Source organism: Oncorhynchus mykiss, chromosome 10 (assembly GCF_013265735.2).
Source record: "Oncorhynchus mykiss isolate Arlee chromosome 10, USDA_OmykA_1.1, whole genome shotgun sequence".
Classification (NCBI taxonomy): domain Eukaryota; kingdom Metazoa; phylum Chordata; class Actinopteri; order Salmoniformes; family Salmonidae; genus Oncorhynchus; species Oncorhynchus mykiss.
The window spans coordinates 20,507,796-20,528,870 of NC_048574.1; the positions used below are offsets into that span (position 1 = coordinate 20,507,796).

Sequence of the window (21,075 nt, forward strand, 5' to 3'; positions counted from 1 at the left end):
CCCATACCTATGACAACCTGGATGCCTGTGTGGTGGTGCAATCTCCAGACCTGTCCACTGCTGCATCTCTGATGGAGGTGGGTAGTAGTAACTTACCTGTACACCATATCTGTGCTGGGCTTGTGCTGTAGAGTTCATCACAATGTCTGAGTATTGTATTGTTGTACTCTACCACAGTATGTTGTTGTGTTGTTGTATTGTTGTGTAGGTGGACCCTAAGGATGTGATGTCATGTCTGACCACACGTACCCTGATCACCCGGGGCGAGAGTGTGTCCACTCCCCTCAGCATGGAACAGGGCCTGGACGTCAGAAACGCCTTCGTCAAGGTCAGGACCCTCACCCCCACGCATGCAATGGAACACGCACACATTTTAGTATCAAAGTGAGAACATACACACACTCTCACACACACACTACTAAATCTGTTCCTTCACAGAAGGTTAATGTTCCCTCCTGTCCCAGGGTATCTATGGGAGGCTGTTTGTGTGGATCGTGGACAAGATCAACGCGGCCATCTTTAGACCTCCGTCCTGTGAGAGTAAGATCGTAAGGAGGTCCATCGGCCTGCTTGACATCTTCGGCTTTGAGAACTTTACTGTCAACAGGTGGGTCCTCTCACTGACCCAAGCTTTGGGGATGTTGTAGTCATTTGTTTCAAATTCTAAAGTCTAAAAGCTTTGTTGTCCATTTAGGGTACATTAGAACTGAACATGACATGACATACCATGACATAATCATAATCATCTCTGTTGAAAAATTGGGTGACAATAGTATGTGCCCGACTAAAGTCGACAGCCTCTTTATTTGATTTGGCGGTTGACATGCTCACTGCATTTTTTACCAGTATAGCTGAACTTGATTGTCTGTCCAGTGACCAGCTCTGGCTACATTCCTTCCCTGTTGCTTTGAGAAGCTGTGCATCAATTTTTCCAACAACAACCACACACCCAACCTCACACACACTGACACGTTTTACTATCAAAGTGAGGACACACACACACCCCTAAATGAATTGGCTGCAGAATGACCCGCTCTCGCTATGTTCCTTCTTCCCTGAAGCTTTGAGCAGCTGTGCATCAACTTTGCCAATGAGAACCTGCAGCAGTTCTTTGTGAGGCATGTGTTCAAGCTGGAGCAGGAGGAGTACAACCTGGAGGACATCAACTGGCAACATATCGAGTTCACCGACAACCAGGATGCTCTGGATATGATCGCCAATAAACCCATGAACATCATATCTCTCATAGATGAGGAGAGCAAGTTCCCCAAGGTACAGTACCAATATGGCACCTTACCATTGTCGGTCAATTCATATGCATATTGAGTTTAGGTATTGTAAGAGGGGGTGGACAGTTACAGGCACTACAGTTTTTTTTAAAACCCTGTAACAAGGTACCGATTTTGTGACAGATTATCGCTAGGAGTCATGCAGAGAGGATTGTCGTATTGCATAGCAAGACCACGGTGAAACTAAACATTTAAATTGTAACCTGATTATGACTTTGCCCTTGAATGGGTTATAAAGTGCTATTGAATTGTATTTGTTTGTGGTCACAAACTTTAAGGGTGTGTCTGAGATAGCACCCTAATAATAGAATATATACCATTTACCAATCACTTTTATCCAAAGCAGCTTACATGCATACATTTTACGTACGGGTGGTCCTGGGAATCAAACCCACTATCCTGATGTTGCAAGCGCAATGCTCTACCAACTGAACTACATAGGACCATATAGGGAAGAGGTTATAATTTCAGACGCAGCCTAAATGTTTTTTCTGTCTGTGTCTCTCAGGGAACAGACGCCACCATGTTGTATAAAATCAACTCTCAGCACAAACTCAACACCAACTACCACCCTCCTAAGAACACCTACATGACCCAGTTTGGCATCCAGCACTTTGCTGGGGTGGTCCATTACGAGACCAGAGGTAAGCCTATTCTAAGGCATTGGCTTCATACTCAACCCAATGCTTACATGTATACCTCTAAGTCATTGCAATTATATAAGAAAGTCACCAATGCTCCATGTAGTAGGATTTGGTTGGTTCATGGTCAGAAGAAAAAGTATTGAACTCCAGCAAATCTACTAGTTGGTCAAATGCTCAATATCAAATCAAGCCCTAGCCCCTACACCATAGAAATGATCTGCCAGGTGTAACCCCTAGCCCCTACACCATAGAAAGGATATGCCAGGTGTAATCCATAGCCCCTACACCATAGAAAGGATATGCCAGGTGTAACCCATAGCCCCTACACCATAGAAAGGATCTACCAGGTGTAACCCATAGCCCCTACACCATAGAAAGGATCTGCCAGGTGTAACCCATAGCCCCTACACCATAGAAAGGATCTGCCAGGTGTAACCCATAGCCCCTAAACCATAGAAAGGATATGCCAGTTGTTACCCATAGCCCCTATACCATAGAAAGGATATGCCAGGTGTAATCCATAGCCCCTACACCATAGAAAGGATATGCCAGGTGTAACCCCTAGCCCCTATACCATAGAAAGGGTATGCCAGGTGTAAGCAATGTGGTAATAGCTCCCCCTCGCCCTCCGATAGTCTCCATGTACAGTTTCTCCACAACTGCATAGGTAAGGGGTCGGGCTAGGGGTTGTTTTGGAATTGGGCATTACTGACTCCTGTGTTCTTTCAGGCTTCTTGGAGAAGAATCGTGACAGCCTCCATACTGACATCATCCAGCTGGTACATTCCTCCAAGAACAAGTTCATCAAGCAGATCTTCCAGGCTGATGTCGCCATGGTGAGAGATAACGTGTCTGGTGGTCACATAGTGATGATGTTATGATGACTCCTTCAATGTATTCTCCCCTCACTCCGCCAGGCTGTGTCCACTAAGCAAGAGGGAGAAAGGCTAAGAATAGGCCATGAGAGCAAATGGTGGAATTCCAGACAAGGTTTCGACCATAGAATACAATAACTAGAATGTGCCTCCCCAGTCAAGTCAATGTGTCTGTAGTGGTTAGACCGGTGGCCATTTTATAAGTCTACTCACTTCTTTCTCGATGGTAATGACATATTTTGTGGCCCATAGTAAGGGGCTTCCTGTTTCCCAGTGACGATGTCATCAAGCGATCACTCTCAATTCTTTCTCTTCTTTACTATTCTTCTTTCACATACTGTAGCATTAGGCATGGCTAATACCACCACTCCCTTCTCTTCGTCTCTCAATCTTCCTCTGTCATTCTCTCCATTTCTCTCTTTGTGGTTGTGTTCTATGGTTCTGTCTGGCCTCAGTTTCTTTGTGGCTATCTGCCGCCCACCACTCCTCCTCCAAAGGTAAACAACGGCCATTCCTACTGTGGTAAAACCCAGATCCCACTGCTGCCACCAATGTCAAACCTTATGTAGCTTGTGCTTACCCCAAAACCCCCTCCATCCATCCATCCATCCATCCTCTGGAACTCAAACCTTTCTGTCCCTCTTTCTTTTCAGTCTTCACCCCAGTGGTACTAATATTAAAACAGTGATTCTCAAATATTTTATCCTGTGGCCACATCATTTGACACTGCGACCAAGCATGAACTGGCCACATCCCGCCAGGGGGTCCTGACCGACTATTTGAGAAACACTGTTATTTAAAGTGGCATTTAGAGTTTACACTTACATTTAAACAATCTGTAGGAATCCCTGCTGTAAAATGTTCATTTAAATGTATGGTATACTGTATACAGTACTCATTCAAGGGTTTTTCTTTATTTTTTACATTGTAGAATAAAGGTGAAGACATTAAATAACACATATGGAATCATGTAGTAACCAAAAAAAGTGTTAAACAAATCAAAATATATTTTATATTTGAGATTCTTCAAAGTAGCCACCCTTTGCTTTGATGACAGCTTTGCATACTCTTTGCATTCTCTCAACCAGCTTCATGAGGTAGTCACCTGGAATACATTTCAATGAACAGGTGTGCCTTCTTAAAAGTTCATTTGTGGAATTTCTTTCCTTCTTAATGCATTTGAGCCAATCAGTTGTGTTGTGACAAGGTAGGGTTGGTATACAGAAGATAGCCCTATTTGGTAAAGACCAAGTCCATATTATGGCAATAACAGGACAAATAAGCAAAGAGAAACAACAGTCCATCATTACTTTCAGACATGAAGGTCAGTCAATGCGGGAAAACTTCAAGAAATTAGATTTTTTTCTTCAAGTGGTGTTGCAAAAACCATCAAGCACTATGATGAAGCTGGCTTTCATGGGGACCGCCACAGGAAAAGAGGACCCAGAGTTACCTCTGTTGCAGAGGATGAGTTCATTAGTTACCTTCATCTCAGATTGCAGCCCAAATAAATTATTTCCAGAGTTCAAGTAACAGACACATATCAACATCAACTGTTCAGAGGAGACTGTGTGAATCAGGCCTTCATGGTCATATTGCTGCAGAGAAACCACTACAAAAGGACACCAATAATAAGAAGAGACTTGCTTGGGCTAAGAAACACGAGCAATGGACATTAGACCGGTGGAAATCTGGGGGGGAAGATGGGCGACACCTGGAGGGGGGTGGAGACAAGCACAAAGACAGGTGAAACAGATCAGGGTGTGACAGGAGGAGGTGTGATGGTGTGGGGGTGCTTTGCTGGTGACACTGTCAGTGATTTATTTAGAATTCAAGGCACACTTAACCAGCATGGCTACCACAGCATTCTGCAGCAATACGCCATCCCATCTGGCTTGCGCTTAGTGGGACTTTCATTTGTTTTTCAACAGGACAATGACCCAAAACCCACCTCCAGGCTGTGTAAGGGCTATTTGAACAAGAAGGAGAGTGATGAAGTGCTGAAGTAGATGACCTGGCTTCCATAATCCCCCGACCTCAACCCAATTGAGATGGTTTGGGATGATTTGGACCACAGAGTGAAGGAAAAGCAGCCAACAAGTGCTCAGCATATGTGGGAACTCCTTCAAGACTGTTGGAAAAGTATTCATCATGAAGCTGGCTGAGAGAATGCCAAGAATGTGCAAAGCTTTCATCAAGGCAAAGGGAGGCTACTTTGAAGAATCTCAAATATAAAATATATTTTGATTTGTTTTTGGTTACTACATGATTCCATATGTGTTATTTCATAGTTTTGATGTCTTCACTATTATTCTACAATTTAGAAAATAGTACAAATAAAGAAGAGCCTTGAATGAGTAGGTGTGTCCAAACTTTTGACTGGTACTGTAAATGTGTGTGTGTGTGTGCGTGTTCGTGTGTGTTTTGGCAGGGTGTGGAGACCAGGAAGCGTTCCCCTACTCTGAGCAGCCAGTTCAAGCGTTCTCTGGAGCTGCTGATGAGAACCCTCAATGCGTGTCAGCCTTTCTTCGTCCGCTGCATCAAACCCAACGAGCTCAAGAAACCCATGGTGAGTCCAACCTGAGGAACATACTAGCATGAAATATTGTGTTTATGTGTGCGTGTGCTTGTGTGTATCTGCCTGTGTGTGTACATGCCTGTGTGTGTACATGCCTGTTTATCTGTGTGTGTGTTCGCATCCATGCTTGTGTGTGTCACGATGTTTGTTTACCATTCTCTTACGGCTGTTCACTTTGTTAACTCTGCCCGTCTGTCTGTCCATCTAGCTGTTTGACAGGGAGCTGTGTGTGCGTCAGCTGAGGTACTCTGGGATGATGGAGACCATTCGTATCAGGCGCGCCGGTTACCCCATCAGATACACCTTCGGAGAGTTTGTAGACCGCTATCGCGTTCTCATGCCCGGAGTCAAACCTGCAAACAGACAGGTGAGCAGAGCTGGACCCTGTTCATTAGGCACCAAACAAAAGAAACCAGACTGAAACAGGGAGGGCCTCCTGGACTTGTCCAATAAGAAAATGATACTACTATGTTCTGTTACTCTACTTCAGGATGGCTATTGGTTGAGAGATGTGTCATTCAACCCCCGCTGTTTTCTCATAGGAGGACCTGAGAGGGACATGTCAGAAGATAATGGAGGCAGTTCTTGGACGAGATGATGACTGGCAGATTGGGAAGACCAAGATCTTTCTCAAGGTGTCTGGATTTTATAGATTGCAAATCAACATGCTTATCTGGTTGATAAACAACATATTTTCACCTACATTATTACACAAATGACATATTACGATAAAACAATGGTCTCTCTCTATGTCTCTCCTCCCCTCCCTCTCTATTTCAGGACCACCATGACATGCAGCTGGAGATAGAGAGGGACAAGGCCATCACCGACAAGGTCATCCTTATTCAAAAGGCTGTAAGAGGAATGAAGGAGAGGTGAGGAAGAAGGGGAGAGAGGGGAGGGTTGAGAGTGAAGGGTATAGAGAGACAGAGGGAGAGGAGGAGAGGGGAGGGGTGGGGGACAAGGGGGAAAGGACAGAGGCGGGGAGTGAGGGAGGAGGAGAAGAAGAGGGGAACAATGGAGGAAGAGAGGGTGAGGAGGGGGAGAGGGGACAGGCGGTGGGGATGGAGAGCAGAAGTGGTGCAGTGAAGGATCCTCTTCAAGTTTATTTTGTTTATCCATATTTTATGGACTTTAAAAAATAAAAAAACTTCCTAATTGTTCTAATTCAGATACTGCCGTTGAATTGACTGGACATGGTGGTTGAGCACTACAGAATGCTATCATGTTTTTATATGCACCTCTCCCTCTCTCACCCCTGTGTGTTTTCCAGGACTAACTTCCTGAGGGTGAGGAGGTCAGTGACACTCATTCAGAAAACATGGCGTGGCTATCGGTGCAGGAAGGACTACAGTGCAGTGAGTTCCTCTATCTCCATGGTTACTGACATTTCACAATCATCCATTTCCTGGACGGTTCACTTGGACGTATCCCTGGCCAGGAATGACATTCATTCCCTCATCGGACGTTCCTTAAAAGCATGTTCCATAGTTGCTGAGTTATGTGTTGTAGTTATGTTGCTATAACATTATTGTTGTGTTATATTGGTGTATTTATGTTGTTAGAACATTATATTTGTGTTATATTGGTGTTTGGTGTCTCCTATCCAGATGAGGGTGGGCTTCCTGCGCCTCCAAGCCCTCTATAGGTCAAGGAAACTCTTTGTCACCTACCGATTGGCCAAAACGCGCGTCACCCAAATACAGGCCCGTTGCCGTGGTTTCATGGTGAGGCGGTCCTTTTGGCGGCAGCTGCATGCGGTGATCACCATCCAGGCATATGCCCGGGGCATGATCGCGCGGAGGGTTACCCAGAGACTCAGGGCAGAGGTAAGATATTACACTACTCACATGCATACTCATACACACAGAGGTAGACACACACACAGCAAATCAACAGGGCTAAAGTAAGGCAGGAGGGGAAAAATATAAGACTCATACTGTATGTCCTGTAGTGTAACAGCAGAAACGCAGTGACTGAAAACACACACATATCTTCAGGTTATTGTACTTTCATGGACTCAAGGCTATTTTATCTAAGCTCCTTTGCTTCTGCTTTTTCAATTTACTGAATATTTTGTTACCTGTTTACTTCCTGTTACATTACTTTGACATCTAGGAATATTTAAAAACATTTAAGAGATATTGTAAGTAATTAAACAACTCTCTTGCCCCTTTCTCAGCACCGGCGGCGTCAAGAAGCGGAGGGCCAGCGTCTGGCTGAGGAGGAGCGCCTGATGAATCAGATGACGGCGCGGCGGGCGCGGGCTGAGGCCGAGAGGAGTCACCAGGAGCGCCTGGCCGAGCTGACCCGTCAGGAGGAGCAGAGGGAGAAGGAGGCACGGGAGGAGGCACGACGGAAGAAGGAGCTGGTGGAACAGGTATATGAAGCAGCTAATTGGTTACTTAGAGGTGAATCTTAACTTCTACTTTAGACAAATGTTCACTTATTCATGCATTGGTGTCAATGAGCCAAAATGGACTGTAATGTGACAATGACCATAGATGTGGCAAGACAGCACAAACAGGTCAATCTGGGACCAGGCTACACATACTGGAGCTACCTTGTGTTATATGTTTGATATTGTCCATTGTTTGTGTTAATAACTCAAACTCAACCCAACAGGTGGAGCGGGAGAGGCAGCAGCCAGTGGACCACTCAGACATGGTGGACCAGATGTTTGGCTTCCTGGGGAACACAGGGGCACTGCCCAACCTGGAGGGACAGGGGCCGGCCGGCTTCGAGGTGAGTAGGGGTGTAGATGGAAGGTGTGTGTGTGTGCCTTGGTGTATAGGCTATGTCTGTGTGTGTGCGTGGGTGGGTGGGTGCACCTGCCTGTCTGTGCCTGCTTACATGGGTGTGTTATAGGACCTGGAGGTGGCTCCGCGGGCCGAGGGGGAGGAGGAAGACTTGGACGAGGCTCTCCCTCTGCCTGACGATGAGGAAGAAGACCTGTCGGAGTACAAGTTCTCTAAGTTTGCCGCCACCTACTTCCAGGGCACCACCACGCACACCTATGTGCGGCGCCCGCTCAAACAGCCGCTGCTCTTTCACGAGGACGAGGGCGACCAGCTGGTGAGTTGACCTAACTTTTGACCTATCGTGTGTTTTCGCCGTTGGGATCCTGAGTTTCTCATTCAACATTAACACAACCCCACAAAAGCTACCCCCCTTACAAATAAATTATTCATATCCCCCAGAATTAGCATGTTTTACATTTCCTGCACAAATCTTCATGGAGTTACACAATCAATTTCAGACACTTTTAGATAAGTTAACTTTCTGGGACAAAATACAATCTGAGATCTACAGCTCAGATTCTTTTGAAACATGACCTAAAAAACGTAAGCCCATGAAACATTAACCAATTAAAAACTGTTCTGTAGCAATGAGGTTTGAGCATTAGGCTATAGGCCTAATACATAATCACTGCATGTTGGCTTTGCTTGAATTGCCCTGCCAATGTTGTTGTTCCAGACCATTTTGAAATCAAATTTGATTTGTCACATACACGTGTTTAGCAGATGTTATTGCGGGTGTAGCGAAATGCTTGAGCTTCTAGTGCAGCTAACAAGTAATATCTAACAATTGCACAACATATACACACAAATCTAAGTGAAGAAATGGAATTAAGAATATATAAATATTTGCACAGGCAATGTCAGAGCGGCATAGACTAAGTTACAGTAGAATAGTATAGAATACAGTATATACGTATGAGATGAGTATTTCAAGACATGTTAACATTATTAAAGTGAGATTATTAATGTGACTAGTGTTCCATTTATTAAAGTGGCCAATGGTTTCAAGTCTGTGTGTATAGGCAGCAGCCTCTCTGTGCTAGTGATGGCTATTTAACAGTCTGATGGCCTTGAGATAGAAGCTGTTTTTCAGTCTCTCGGGTCCCAGCTTTGATGCACCTGTACTGGCTTCACCTTCTGGATGATAGCGGGGTGAACAGGCAGTGGCTTGGGTGGTTGTTGTCCTTAATGATCTTTATAGCCTTCCTGTGACACCGGGTGCTGTAGGTTTCTTGGAGGGCAGGTAGTTTTCCCCCGGTGAAGAGTTGTGCAGAATGCACCACCCTCTGGAGAGCCCTGCGGTTGTGGGCTGTGAAGTTGCCATACCAGGTGGTGATACAGCCCAACAGAATGCTCTCAATTGTGCATCTGTAAATGTAAGTTTGTGAGTATTTTAGGTGACAAGCTGAATTTCTTCAGCCTCCTGAGGTTCTTCACCACACTGTCTGTGTGGGTGTACCATTTCAGTTTGTACAGGTTTGTGTACGCCAAGGAACTTAAAACTTTCCACCTTCTCCACTGCTGTCCCGTTGATGTGGATAGGGGGTGCTCCCTCTGCTGTTTCCTGAAGTCATCCTTTGTTTTGTTGACGTTGAGTGAGAGGTTGTTTTCCTGGCACCACATTCCCAGAGCCCGCACCTCCTCCCTATAGGCTGTCTCGCTGTTGTTGGTAATCAAGCCTACTGCTGCTGTGTCATCTGCAATCTTGATGATTGAGTTTGGAGGCGGGCTTGGCCACAAATTCATGGGTGAACAGGAAGGGGGCTGAGCACGCACCCTTGTGGAGCCCCAGTGTTGAGGAACAGCGTAGTGGAGGTATTGTTTCCTACCTTCACCACCTGGGGGCAGTCCGTCAGGATGTCCAGGACCCAATTGCACGGGGCGAGGTTCAGACCCAGGGCCTCGAGCTTAATGATGAGCTTGGAGGGCACTATGGTGTTGAATGGTGAGCTGTAGTCAATGATCAGCATTCTTACATAGGTATTCCTCTTGTCCAGATGGGATAGGGCAGTGTGCAGTGTGATGACGATTACATCGTCTGTGGACCTGTTGGGGCTTTAAGCGAATTGAAGTGGGTCTAGGGTGGCATGTAAGGTGATATGATCCTTGAATAGTCTCTCAAAGCATTTCATGATGACAGAACCACCACGTCATTTAGTTCAGTTACCAATTCTTTGGTACAGCAACAATGGTGGCCATCTTGAAGCATGTGGGGACAGCAGACTGGGATAGGGAGCGATTGAATATGTCCGTAAAAACACCAGCCAGCTGGTCTGCTGATGCTCTGAGGATGCGGCTAGGGATGCCGTCTAGACAGGCAGCCTTGCAAGGGTTAACACGTTTAAATGTCTTACTCACGTCGGCCTCAGAGAAGGAGAGCCCACATTCCTTGGTAGCGGGCTGCGTCAGTGGCACTGTGTTATCCTCAAAGTGGGCAAAGAAGGTGTTTAGCTTGTCAGGAAGCAAGACATCGGTGTCCGCGACGTGGCTGGTTTTCCTTTTGTAGACCGGGATTGCCACATACGTCTTGCGTCTGAGCCGTTGAATTGCAACTCCACTTTGTCTCTATACTGACGTTTTGCCTGTTTGATCACACTTGTAATAGATCATGTGTTGTATTACTTGTGAGGCACAGCAGAGTGAGCATAATAATTCCCTTTTTTTTACTGGACTGATAGCCTGCATCTGATGGTCAGTCTGAGGGGAGGGAGCAGCGTGAGGCCGCCTCTAACCTGACTCACCTTCCCTCCCTCTGCTGAGAAAAGGGGACACAGTCTTCCAGCTGGTGGCACTGCATTATTTCAGACTCATGCACCAATTCATGTTGTTACTCCTATGATCAGAGAAAGGTAAATATTCCTTGATTTTAAAAAAAAGACACAACCTGCAAATAATAACAACACAAGCTTATTGAAACCCTGCAATACGGGTTGTTGCAGCCAGTGTGAGTGTAAGTTGGGAGAAAGTGCATTTTATGGCTTACATAAGTGTTGAACAAGGTGTTGACAGTGCTGAATAACAACTTGAACATGAACTTACTTAAAAACAACAGCTCTTTGCTGTGTTCGTTTAGTCTCTCTCTAGTCATGGTTTTGAAATCTTAAATGATCACTTAGCTGTGCATTCAAGGATTCTTTTTACAGCCTATGATAGGGGTGTCAAACTCATTCCATGGAGGATCTAGTGTCTGCAGGTTTTTGTTTTTTCCTTTTAATTAACCCATTAAGGACCTGCTCAAATGGCAAGTTTTTATTTGCTTTGAAGAGAAGAATTCATGTTTTCATGCACCATTTCATTGCATTGTAAAATACTGATTTGGTGCCACATCTGCCCATTTATCATACGTATTATTCTTGGTTTCTGGCTTTCCGTGTACAAACAACCTTTCACAGTTCATGGTCTGCAAATTCTCGTAGAACTAGGTCCTTAAAGGGTTACGTCCTAGAAAACCAGATGTGGGGAGTTCCTAACTAATTAGTGACCTTAATTCATCAATCAAGTACATGGAAGGAGCAAAAACCTGCAGACACTCGGCCCTCCGTGGAATGAGTTTTACAAGTGGTCTATGGCGCTAGGAAACTGTGTAGTCACGGTGATCTAAGCTATCTTATTGTCTAGCGATAGGCCTATAAATGCACTTTGATTTGCTCTATGGGCCTGCCGGATAGACAGAGTTCTAGCTTCAGACATATGAAATGGTTCAAAATGGGAACACTTTGCATTCCCGGTGCTTAATCAAGTGCACCTACCACCAACAGTGCAAAACAAATAAAGAAAAATAAGAACGCAAGGCTTTATCGTTGGGTTTTTTACAGAAATGTTTGGTGATCGACTAGGAATGCCTTTGAGATCGAGCAACCGCTTGGTGACCACTGTTTAAGATGGTTTGGGCGTGAAAGAAGTGGAGGGCGCTCAACCAATGTGAGTCGAGGTGCGACCAAAGAATTAGATTATCGTTGAAAATGCGCAACACTTGCTCACCTTTAAAATCTCATAGTTTTATTTAAAGTGGAACTGACAGCGTTTTTAGCAACATTAAATCTTATTCAAATACACCCCCAGAAAGATGACCTTGTTTTACATTTTCTGACAAACCAGCACTTGTCAGAAAATTCATAGAGTGTTTGGGAATGATGTAGAGTAAGGCATTTGTGAAAATTCTGTAGCAATATAGAGTGGGTAAGCAGCCGTGCTTTTGGACAATTAATAGAAACTGCAGTAATTAACATTTTATAAAAACATCAGTCTTGTCCAGGACCAGAGTCTATGCAGACCGGTGCCATAGTCAATCAGAGCTACAGTAGGCCGATATGCTAATAACCCATTTGCCACACAGGCCTGCCATCATTCACTTTAAACTGGACTGTGTTTTTACAGGCAGTAGCAACAGCACGACTTTAGAATGCATTCGCCAAAAGCCACAAAATACACCTGAATGGATTTCTGCAGACATTTGGGAACTTCACAGTGCTATTGTTCAAACAATCATGAAAAGGTAGGCTCTCTCTCCCTCAGTTGCCTAATCACATCAAAAAGATCAACAACTAAGGCTATCCATACTGAGATTAGCTAAAATCCAACGAGGGAACATTAGATAAACCCTCTCAAACTTTTTCAGCCAGTTGGCCGTCAAAATTACACTGATAAAAGATGGGGAATAGTAGCCGACTCATCCTTCTGCAGCTTGCCTGATAATGCATGCTTGACCCAACCCACGTTCTGACAACTGAAGGGGAACCTGCCTGCCCGCACATTTGATCAATGCAAAATACATTTGATTGACAACTAAGAGATATGCTAACTGTGGATAAATCGTTCAAGTTCAGCATAGCTAGCTAGCTAGGAAAGAGATTCACATTTCTTGCTAACTAACCAAATGACGCCTGCATCTTTAGCTGTAGCCACCAAAAAGCTATTTGAGGGGAAAAAGTTGGTCACTCACCCACTCCTCGCATGACATCATGATATCCTCCCAGCAGCTAGCTAACTAACATTAGACTCCGTGTTTTTAGCATGCTAAATAAATAGCTAACTACATAAATAGATACGCTAGCCCAGGGGTGTCAAACTCAATCAGAGCACGGGCCATATTAAAAAAACACAGAGGCCAGACATAGCCTATTTGTTTTTACAAAATAACACGCAACTGCGACGCAAACTGCCCATTGTTCTGTTAGAAAAAATATAGCCCTTTATAATATCTGCCTACATAGGATTCTGTGTTAGCATTTTAACATATTAAAACAAAATAAGATATTTGTCCAGCCTTTGTCCAGCTGCTATGCTAGTGTGTCCGATGCGAAATGGCTAGCTAGTTAGCGGTGGTGCGCGCTGGTAGCATTTCAATCGGTGACGTCACTCGCTTTGAGACCTTGAAGTAGTGGTTGTGTGCAGAGCGTCCCTGGTTCGCGCCCAGGTCGGGGCGAGGGGACGGACGTAAAGTCTATATTGTTACACTTGCAGATGTGCATAATATGCTGTGACCCTGATCAGAAGTATTTAGTAACTCCAAATAGCTATAGGTTGTTGTACCATTTAAACCTAAAACATATTTGACCTTTTTCTGCACATCAAATCAAATGGTATTGGTCACATACACATGGTTAGCAGATGTTATTGCGAGTGCAGCAAAATGCTTATGCTTCTAAATCCAACAGTGCAGCAGTATCTAACAGGTATATCTAACAATTCCACAACAAAACCTAATGCACACAATCTAGTAAAGGAATGGGATAAGAATATATAAATATAAAATATATGGATGAGTAGTTACAGAGCAGCTAAAATGCAACAGATAGTATAGAATAGATAGTGTAGTGTACATGTTGCGTGGTTCATTCTGCGTTGTGTACTTTTAATTAGGACGCTGCCACAACTGAAGGTCTGCTAGTTGAATTATTTTTATTTGCCCTGCACACGAAGAGACAACACACATTATGTTAACCCTTGGCGCAGTCCTAGCTCTCAGGCACCTTGCTAGCCGAAGGCCAGGCAAAAGAGAACGCCAAAAGGAAATAACAGGTGCTGCGTGCACACAATGCACAACAGCACACCATACAATACAAGCAAAATGATACAGAACATAATTCGGACAAAATAAAAGACATACCTGCACACGAAGAGACAACACACATTATGTTAACCCTTGGCGCAGTCCTAGCTCTCAGGCACCTGCGCAAGCACATGGACACTCACTCAAACACTGTCCCAAGTACTCTCAAGTTACAATAGATACCCTAGTTAGCGAGCTTTGTGAAACTTGTTAACATAAATCTTTATATTATCCACATTGTAACAAACTTATGGTAGCATAACAGTACATTGTGTAACATTGTGACAAATTATTAACATCCCCTCTTGACCTGGCCTATTTGAATTGGTCCTTGTGTGCAACTTGGTGCATAATCTAGGGGAACAACATCACACTGCTACATACAGTATATACATATGAGATATGTAAACATTCTTGTAGTGCCATTATTAAAGTGACTAGTGTTCCATTTATTAAAGTGGCCAATGATGGTTGTTTAACAATCTGTATATCACGGATGACTTGTGTGGTTGAATGCACTCATTTTTTGCACTCATGTACTCATTTTTTTTTGTAATTGAGTAGCCAACCTAGACTGCTGCTCAAATGTTTCTTTAGTAGTCCTACATGTTTCTCCTTGCATGTTGTTTTGTTGCAAGTTTTGATTTTTGGTTGTTCATTGTCAAGCTTCAAAAACCGAAGCCAGGCTGCAATATTTTAGTAGCCTAGCTAGGACTGTGGAATGTGTCTGTACACTTTCGCTGCGAGCGCATCAGGCTGTAATTTCATAAAGTAAATGACTCAAATGTGGACTCATTTATACTCGCTTGTGTGTCCTATTCGGCCGGAAAGCCTTGTGTTTGACACATGTGCGCTAGCCTATTAGCCACTTTATGACTGACTTGTGATCATTATCCTTGCTAGTTTGATTGTATTCCTGGCCTTAGTTACAAGTCATCCATTTTTGTTCAACATATTGAGTCATTGAAACTGAAACAGTGCATCCAGAATGGATGCAGGCAGCAAACAATGCACCAGGCCAGTGGTGATTTACAACCTGATAGCAATATTTTTTTAACTACCAAGAAATGTCTTGGTGAATTATATTAATCATTCATTGAACTGCGTCCATCTATTCTGCCAACAGTGCCTTACTGTATGTCATGGAATTTGAGTCAATATAACCTATTTTTAAAACCTCTTATAAAGTTGGTTTTGAAGCATAAATTAGGCTCCTGAGTTGAGCAGCGGTCTAAGGCACTGCATCTCAGTGCTAGAGGTGTCACTACAGACCCTGGTTCGATCCCGGGCTGTATCACAACTGGCCGTCCCATAGGGCGTCTCACAATTGTCCCCGTGTCGTCCGGGTTAGGGGAGGGTTTGGCCGGGGTAGGCCATCACTGTAAATAAGAATGTGTTCTTAACTGACTTGCCTAGTTAAATAAAGGTTAAATAAAATATGAAAAGTTAAAACGCTGTCACTTCCACTAAAGCTTCACATTTCGTCCCTCAATAGTCTTCTGATGAAGGCCGTTGATGAACGAAACGTCCAGCTTTTTTTTAATACTTCGCTTAAATAAAACTATTTGTTTTTAATGGCCAGCAAGTGTTGAGCCTTTTTCTTTTCAAAGATGATTTGGCAGAAAATTAAGAACATGCTAATTTGGGGGATATCAAATTGTTTTTTGGACAAGCATACTAATGTTAGCATTTGACCGCAGCCAGGGAAACAAAACCAAAGATTGCTGTCTGTTTTAGTCGAAAGACTGCTTACTAGGTAAGGAAATCAATATGTAATTTAGCAACTTGGGCGAACAACCCCCCCTCCCCCCCTCCCTCAGGCCGCGCTGGCAGTGTGGGTCACAGTGCTGAGGTTCATGGGGGACCTGCCCGAGCCCAAGTACCACATCGCCATCATTGACGGCTCTGAGAAAATCCCTGTCATGACCAAGATCTACGAGACGCTGGGCAAGAGGACCTACAAGAGAGAACTACAGGAGCTCCAGACTGTGGAGGGAGAGGTGAGGGAAGGGAGAGAGGGAGGGTAGAGAGGAAGAAAGAGGTCCTACAAGAGAGAGCTGCAGGAGCTCCAGACTGTGGAGGGAGAGGTGAGGGAAGGGAGAGAGGAAGAAAGAGGTCCTACAAGAGATAACTACAGGAGCTCCAGACTGTGGAGGAAGAGGTGAGGGAAGGGAGAGAGGTAGGGGAGAGAGGAAGAAAGACGTCCTACAAGAGAGAGCTGCAGGAGCTCCAGACTGTGGAGGGAGAGGTGAGGGAAGGGAGAGAGGGAGGGGAGAGAGGAATAAAGAGATCCTACTAGAGAGAGCTGCAGGAGCTCCAGTCTGTGGAGGGAGAGGTGAGGGAAGGGAGAGAGGGAGGGGAGAGAGGAAGAAAGAGGTCCTACAAGAGTGCGCTGCAGGAGCTCCAGACTGTGGAGGGAGAGGTGAGGGGGAGCTCTGGAGTGACGCTTCCCGTAGGTACAGATCTAGGATCAACTTCCCCTCCCCCAACCTCGGTGAGAGAGGGGAGTAGAGAGAAGGGAAGGGATAGAATGTAGGTGGGAAGAGCAGGGGAGAAGGGGGGACCTGAGAGGATGTGGAGTTGAGGAGTAGTAAAGTATGCTTTTGAGGTATTCAGAGTCAAATGGGACAGAGAAGATGTGACTTGGAGGGAGAACGTAATAGGAAGTGTTTGAAGCCTAATTTATACAATAACACAAATACGCAACATAAGAACGCAATTAGCCACGTAAAATGGCGTAGTTGTGTTGCTAATTGCATTCTTGTATTGTGTACTTGTGTAAAGTAAAATTAGGCCTAAGTCAGTGTTTCCCAATCCTGGTCCTGGGGACCTATAGGTGTGTCCATTTTTGTTTTTGCCCTCGCCCTCAGACACCTGATTCAACTTATCAAGCCTTTGACTATTGGAGTCAGGTACGTTAGTGCTACTGCAAAAAATAAAAACTATGCACCCCTTTGTGTCCCCAGGACCAGGGTTTGAGAAACACTGGCCTAAGGGAGCGGTTAAGGAGATTAGAAGGAGGGCGTTGGTAGAATGTTGAGATTTTTTGTGTATGCCATCCAGGACACAGACGGACGGACGGACGGACGGAAGGACAGACAGACAGACAGACAGACAACATAAAGCTCATCTACACCCCTCTCTCCCTCTTACAGAACAGCTCCATTGAAGGTGGTGGTGGGCAGAAGAAGAACAGTGTGAGACACAAGCTGGTCTCTCTCACCCTGAAGAGGAAGTCCAAAATCACTGAAGAGGTTTGTGTCTCATTATAGCGATCATCATAATATACAGCATATTATAATAATATATATCAGTTAGCGGCATCATGCTACCACCAACTGAGCCACACAATCCCAAAAATAGTTGGTTAGACCAACATTTGTTTTACTGCTTATGGATATGCCCATGCTAATATTTGACAGATTATAGGGGTCATCTGATTTGTTATAGGAGTGTTCAGAATCTCTGGGCACCCCTGTAATTCAAACCCCGATGCCAACTCAGCATTTACCAATACCAATAACATACAGAATGGAAGGAATCACCAATGACATGACTGTTCCCTATTGGCCTCGCCTCCTCCTCCTCTAGGTGACCCGGCGTTTGACTGACGGCGATTACAGCCTACAGGGGAACAGCATGCTGGAGGACCGTCCCACATCCAACCTGGAGAAGCTGCACTTCATCATTGGGAACGGCATCCTAAGGCCCGCCCTCAGGTGACCTACAACCCTTCGACTTATTCTACCAAATACTCAGAAAGAATCTTTCGCTTTCTCAATCTGTCCTCTCCATGCTCCCCTCCTTCATTTATGATCTGAGCTTCCACCATTTTGTTTTCACCCGTCACCCGTCAACGATTTAAGTAATGTATTGGACTTGTATTCTGAGTGGTATGCTAGTTTGGATATGGGGACACTAAACATCATCAGTATGTGTCCTGGTTCTGACTTACTACTTATGGTCCGTGTGATTGGCTTGTGGTTTTTGCTGCTCATGATCTGATGGTGGCTGTGATTGGCTGGCTGTTGTCCTTCACCAGAGATGAGATCTACTGTCAGATCTGCAAGCAGCTGACCCAGAACCCGTCAAAGAGTAGCCATGCCCGTGGTTGGATCCTGCTCTCTCTCTGCGCTGGCTGCTTCGCTCCCTCTGAGAAGTTTGTCAAAGTAAGATCCTCTTCTTTTTGATACACGTGTGCAAACACACACACACACATGCACACTTACACACACGCACATACACACACACTTACAAACACACATACACATACCACTCAAATCTGTCTTGACCAATTTCTGTTGAATTCGAAGTGGATCCACTGAATATGCCCCAGAATGTCTCATTGATGTTAACTTTACCCCCTGACACTCTCCCCCCTTGCTCTCCCTCTCTCTCTCCCCTTTCTCTCTCCCCCCTCCACCCTTCCTTTCTTTCCTTCAGTATTTGCGTACATTCATGATCAGTGGTCCGCCGGGCTACGCTCCATACTGCGAGGAGAGGTTGAGGAGGACCTTTGTGAATCGCACCAGGACCCAGCCGCCATCTTGGCTCGAGCTGCAGGTATGCACAGATCTAGGATAATTGAACCATGGGGGGAGTTCTAAACCTGATTATTAGGGGCAAAACTGACCTTAAATCAGTGTCTAGGTCTAGGTCACGTGTCTGCCGTTATTCCTCTACCATCATATTCTGCTTTCGACTGCTATGACGTCTTGGCCCGAGACCTAAATACAGATAATGCCTTCGGGGAGGGGCACAGATTTTTTGTTAATCAAAATCTATTTGCATGCCAGATAAAGGGCAGTTATTATCAGATATACAGTATAGGTCATTTTTACATACTTTCTATCTCGTATCTTCTATCTTAGACTTTCAAGTGTAGCCTGGAGTTGTTTTTTAATCCAAAATAATCATCCCTCGCTTTCAGGCCACTAAGTCGAAGAAGCCCATCATGTTACCGGTAACCTTCATGGATGGTACCACTAAGACCCTGCTGACCGACTCAGCCACCACGGCCAGCGAGCTGTGTAATGCCCTGGCAGACAAAATCAGCCTCCGAGACCGCTTCGGTTTCTCCCTCTACATCGCCCTGTTCGATAAGGTACTTGACTGGACCTCACACACGTATGCATGCAGCCACGCATTCACTCACTCTCGCTCATTCATACATACACACACGGTCACAAACGTTTGAGAAGCTATCAAGCCCAATGTCAAATGTCAATCCATCCCCCCAGGTATCCTCATTGGGGAGCAGCAGCGACCATGTGATGGATGCCGTGTCGCAGTGTGAGCAGTACGCCAAGGAGCAGGGAGCCCAGGAGAGGAATGCCCCCTGGCGCCTGTTCTTCAGGAAGGAGATCTTCACTCCCTGGCACAATCCTGGCGAAGACAGCGTGGCCACCAACCTCATCTACCAGCAGACTGTCCGTGGGGTCAAGTTCGGCGAGTACCGCTGCGAGAGGGTTAGTGGGGCATAAGGGCAGAGGGATGAAGGCATGTATGAGGAGGGAGATTAACGTGGGGGTCAGATTTAGGGAATTTCAGAACTATAGTTATTTTTAGTCTCTTGGTCTATTTTCCACTAGTCCTCTCTCTGTGCTAGGTTGATGAATTACGTGAGATGGCGTTTTTATGTGATATTCATTTCATCCTGATGTACAATATGAAAGCACATTCATGCCTAATGTTTTTGTAAAATATGAAAGTATTAAAGCTCCTTCCCCTTCTCTCCCACTCCATCTACCCACTCTCCCTCTCTCAATTTCCCTCTCTCTCGCTCAGGATGAGGATCTGGCGGAACTGGCATCTCAGCAGTACTACATAGACTACGGCTCTGGGATTCTCCAGGAGCGCCTCCTCAACCTCATCCCATCCTACATCCCTGACCGCGAAATCAGCTCTGCCAAGACCAATGACAAGTGGGCCCAGCTAGTTGTCGCCGCCCACAAAAAGGTAGGTGTACCCCAAGGATAAGTTTCAGCGCCTTTCACTTTCGTACCCAAAATCAGTTTCAGTGCCTGTCTCGTGCTCTTTGTCCTATGAACTATTTATCATTATATTCAGGGATGTAGTGGAGGATAAACATGCATGAATGCTGTTTCCACAGCTTTTTCTTTAGTAAATAGCATTTAAGCATCTACTGAGCCAAATTATAGTTTCTGAATTAGCTTTTATGTTAACCGCCACCCGTCATCTCAATCGGCATTCAGTGTTTACCCACCTTTGTTTTTTACCACTACAACTTGACTATATTGTCTTATGAACAGTACACACCCTCACACACACAGTTCTCAAACAGTCTCGCTAACACCTCCACTCCCCCAGGGAGTCTACACCCAGAAGAGGTTGGACCCTCAGAGGGTGAAGGAAGACGTGGTTGACTTTGCTCGTTTCAAGTGGCCTTTACTCTTCTCACGCTTCTACGAGGCCTTCAAATTTTCAGGTAAGTCTACTGTTGATATTTATGGCCAATGTACTGCAATGGATGTAACACTAATGATATTTCTGAGGAAGAACTGTGTCGTATCCACAATATCATGAAGCTACATCATGAATGTAGGTTGAAATTACCTCTAAGTCACTTTTGAACCCGTCAGGGCCCAGCCTGCCTAAGAATGACGTCATTGTGGCGGTGAACTGGACCGGGGTCTATTTTGTGGATGAGCAGGAGCAGGTCCTTTTGGAACTCTCTTTCCCAGAGATCACTAATGTGTCCAGTAGCAGGTAATGCTGCTACGATTCCTCTCTCCCAATAGACTGTAGTCATTATTTGTCAATTATAATTATAAATGTTTTCATTCACTTGGTTGTTCATTGATATCTTGTAATTA

The 21,075-nt window shown here is 44.9% G+C and overlaps 1 protein-coding gene across 1 annotated transcript in view; it reads left to right on the forward strand.

The window, feature by feature from the left end:
- LOC110534865 (unconventional myosin-VIIa) overlaps positions 1–21,075 on the forward strand; it is a 70,301-nt gene that overhangs the window by 21,440 nt on the left and 27,786 nt on the right. The window contains exons 11-35 of the mRNA XM_036989866.1: positions 1–77; positions 209–328; positions 465–607; positions 1,062–1,272; positions 1,798–1,933; positions 2,663–2,769; positions 5,240–5,377; positions 5,595–5,753; positions 5,929–6,021; positions 6,167–6,261; positions 6,660–6,744; positions 6,997–7,215; positions 7,569–7,766; positions 8,012–8,131; positions 8,255–8,461; positions 16,060–16,239; positions 17,395–17,493; positions 17,831–17,958; positions 18,282–18,408; positions 18,683–18,802; positions 19,170–19,343; positions 19,480–19,707; positions 20,027–20,197; positions 20,570–20,687; positions 20,842–20,968. Coding sequence (XP_036845761.1) covers positions 1–77; positions 209–328; positions 465–607; positions 1,062–1,272; positions 1,798–1,933; positions 2,663–2,769; positions 5,240–5,377; positions 5,595–5,753; positions 5,929–6,021; positions 6,167–6,261; positions 6,660–6,744; positions 6,997–7,215; positions 7,569–7,766; positions 8,012–8,131; positions 8,255–8,461; positions 16,060–16,239; positions 17,395–17,493; positions 17,831–17,958; positions 18,282–18,408; positions 18,683–18,802; positions 19,170–19,343; positions 19,480–19,707; positions 20,027–20,197; positions 20,570–20,687; positions 20,842–20,968 — 3,580 coding nt within the window. The remainder of the gene's footprint in view (positions 78–208; positions 329–464; positions 608–1,061; positions 1,273–1,797; positions 1,934–2,662; positions 2,770–5,239; positions 5,378–5,594; positions 5,754–5,928; positions 6,022–6,166; positions 6,262–6,659; positions 6,745–6,996; positions 7,216–7,568; positions 7,767–8,011; positions 8,132–8,254; positions 8,462–16,059; positions 16,240–17,394; positions 17,494–17,830; positions 17,959–18,281; positions 18,409–18,682; positions 18,803–19,169; positions 19,344–19,479; positions 19,708–20,026; positions 20,198–20,569; positions 20,688–20,841; positions 20,969–21,075) is intronic.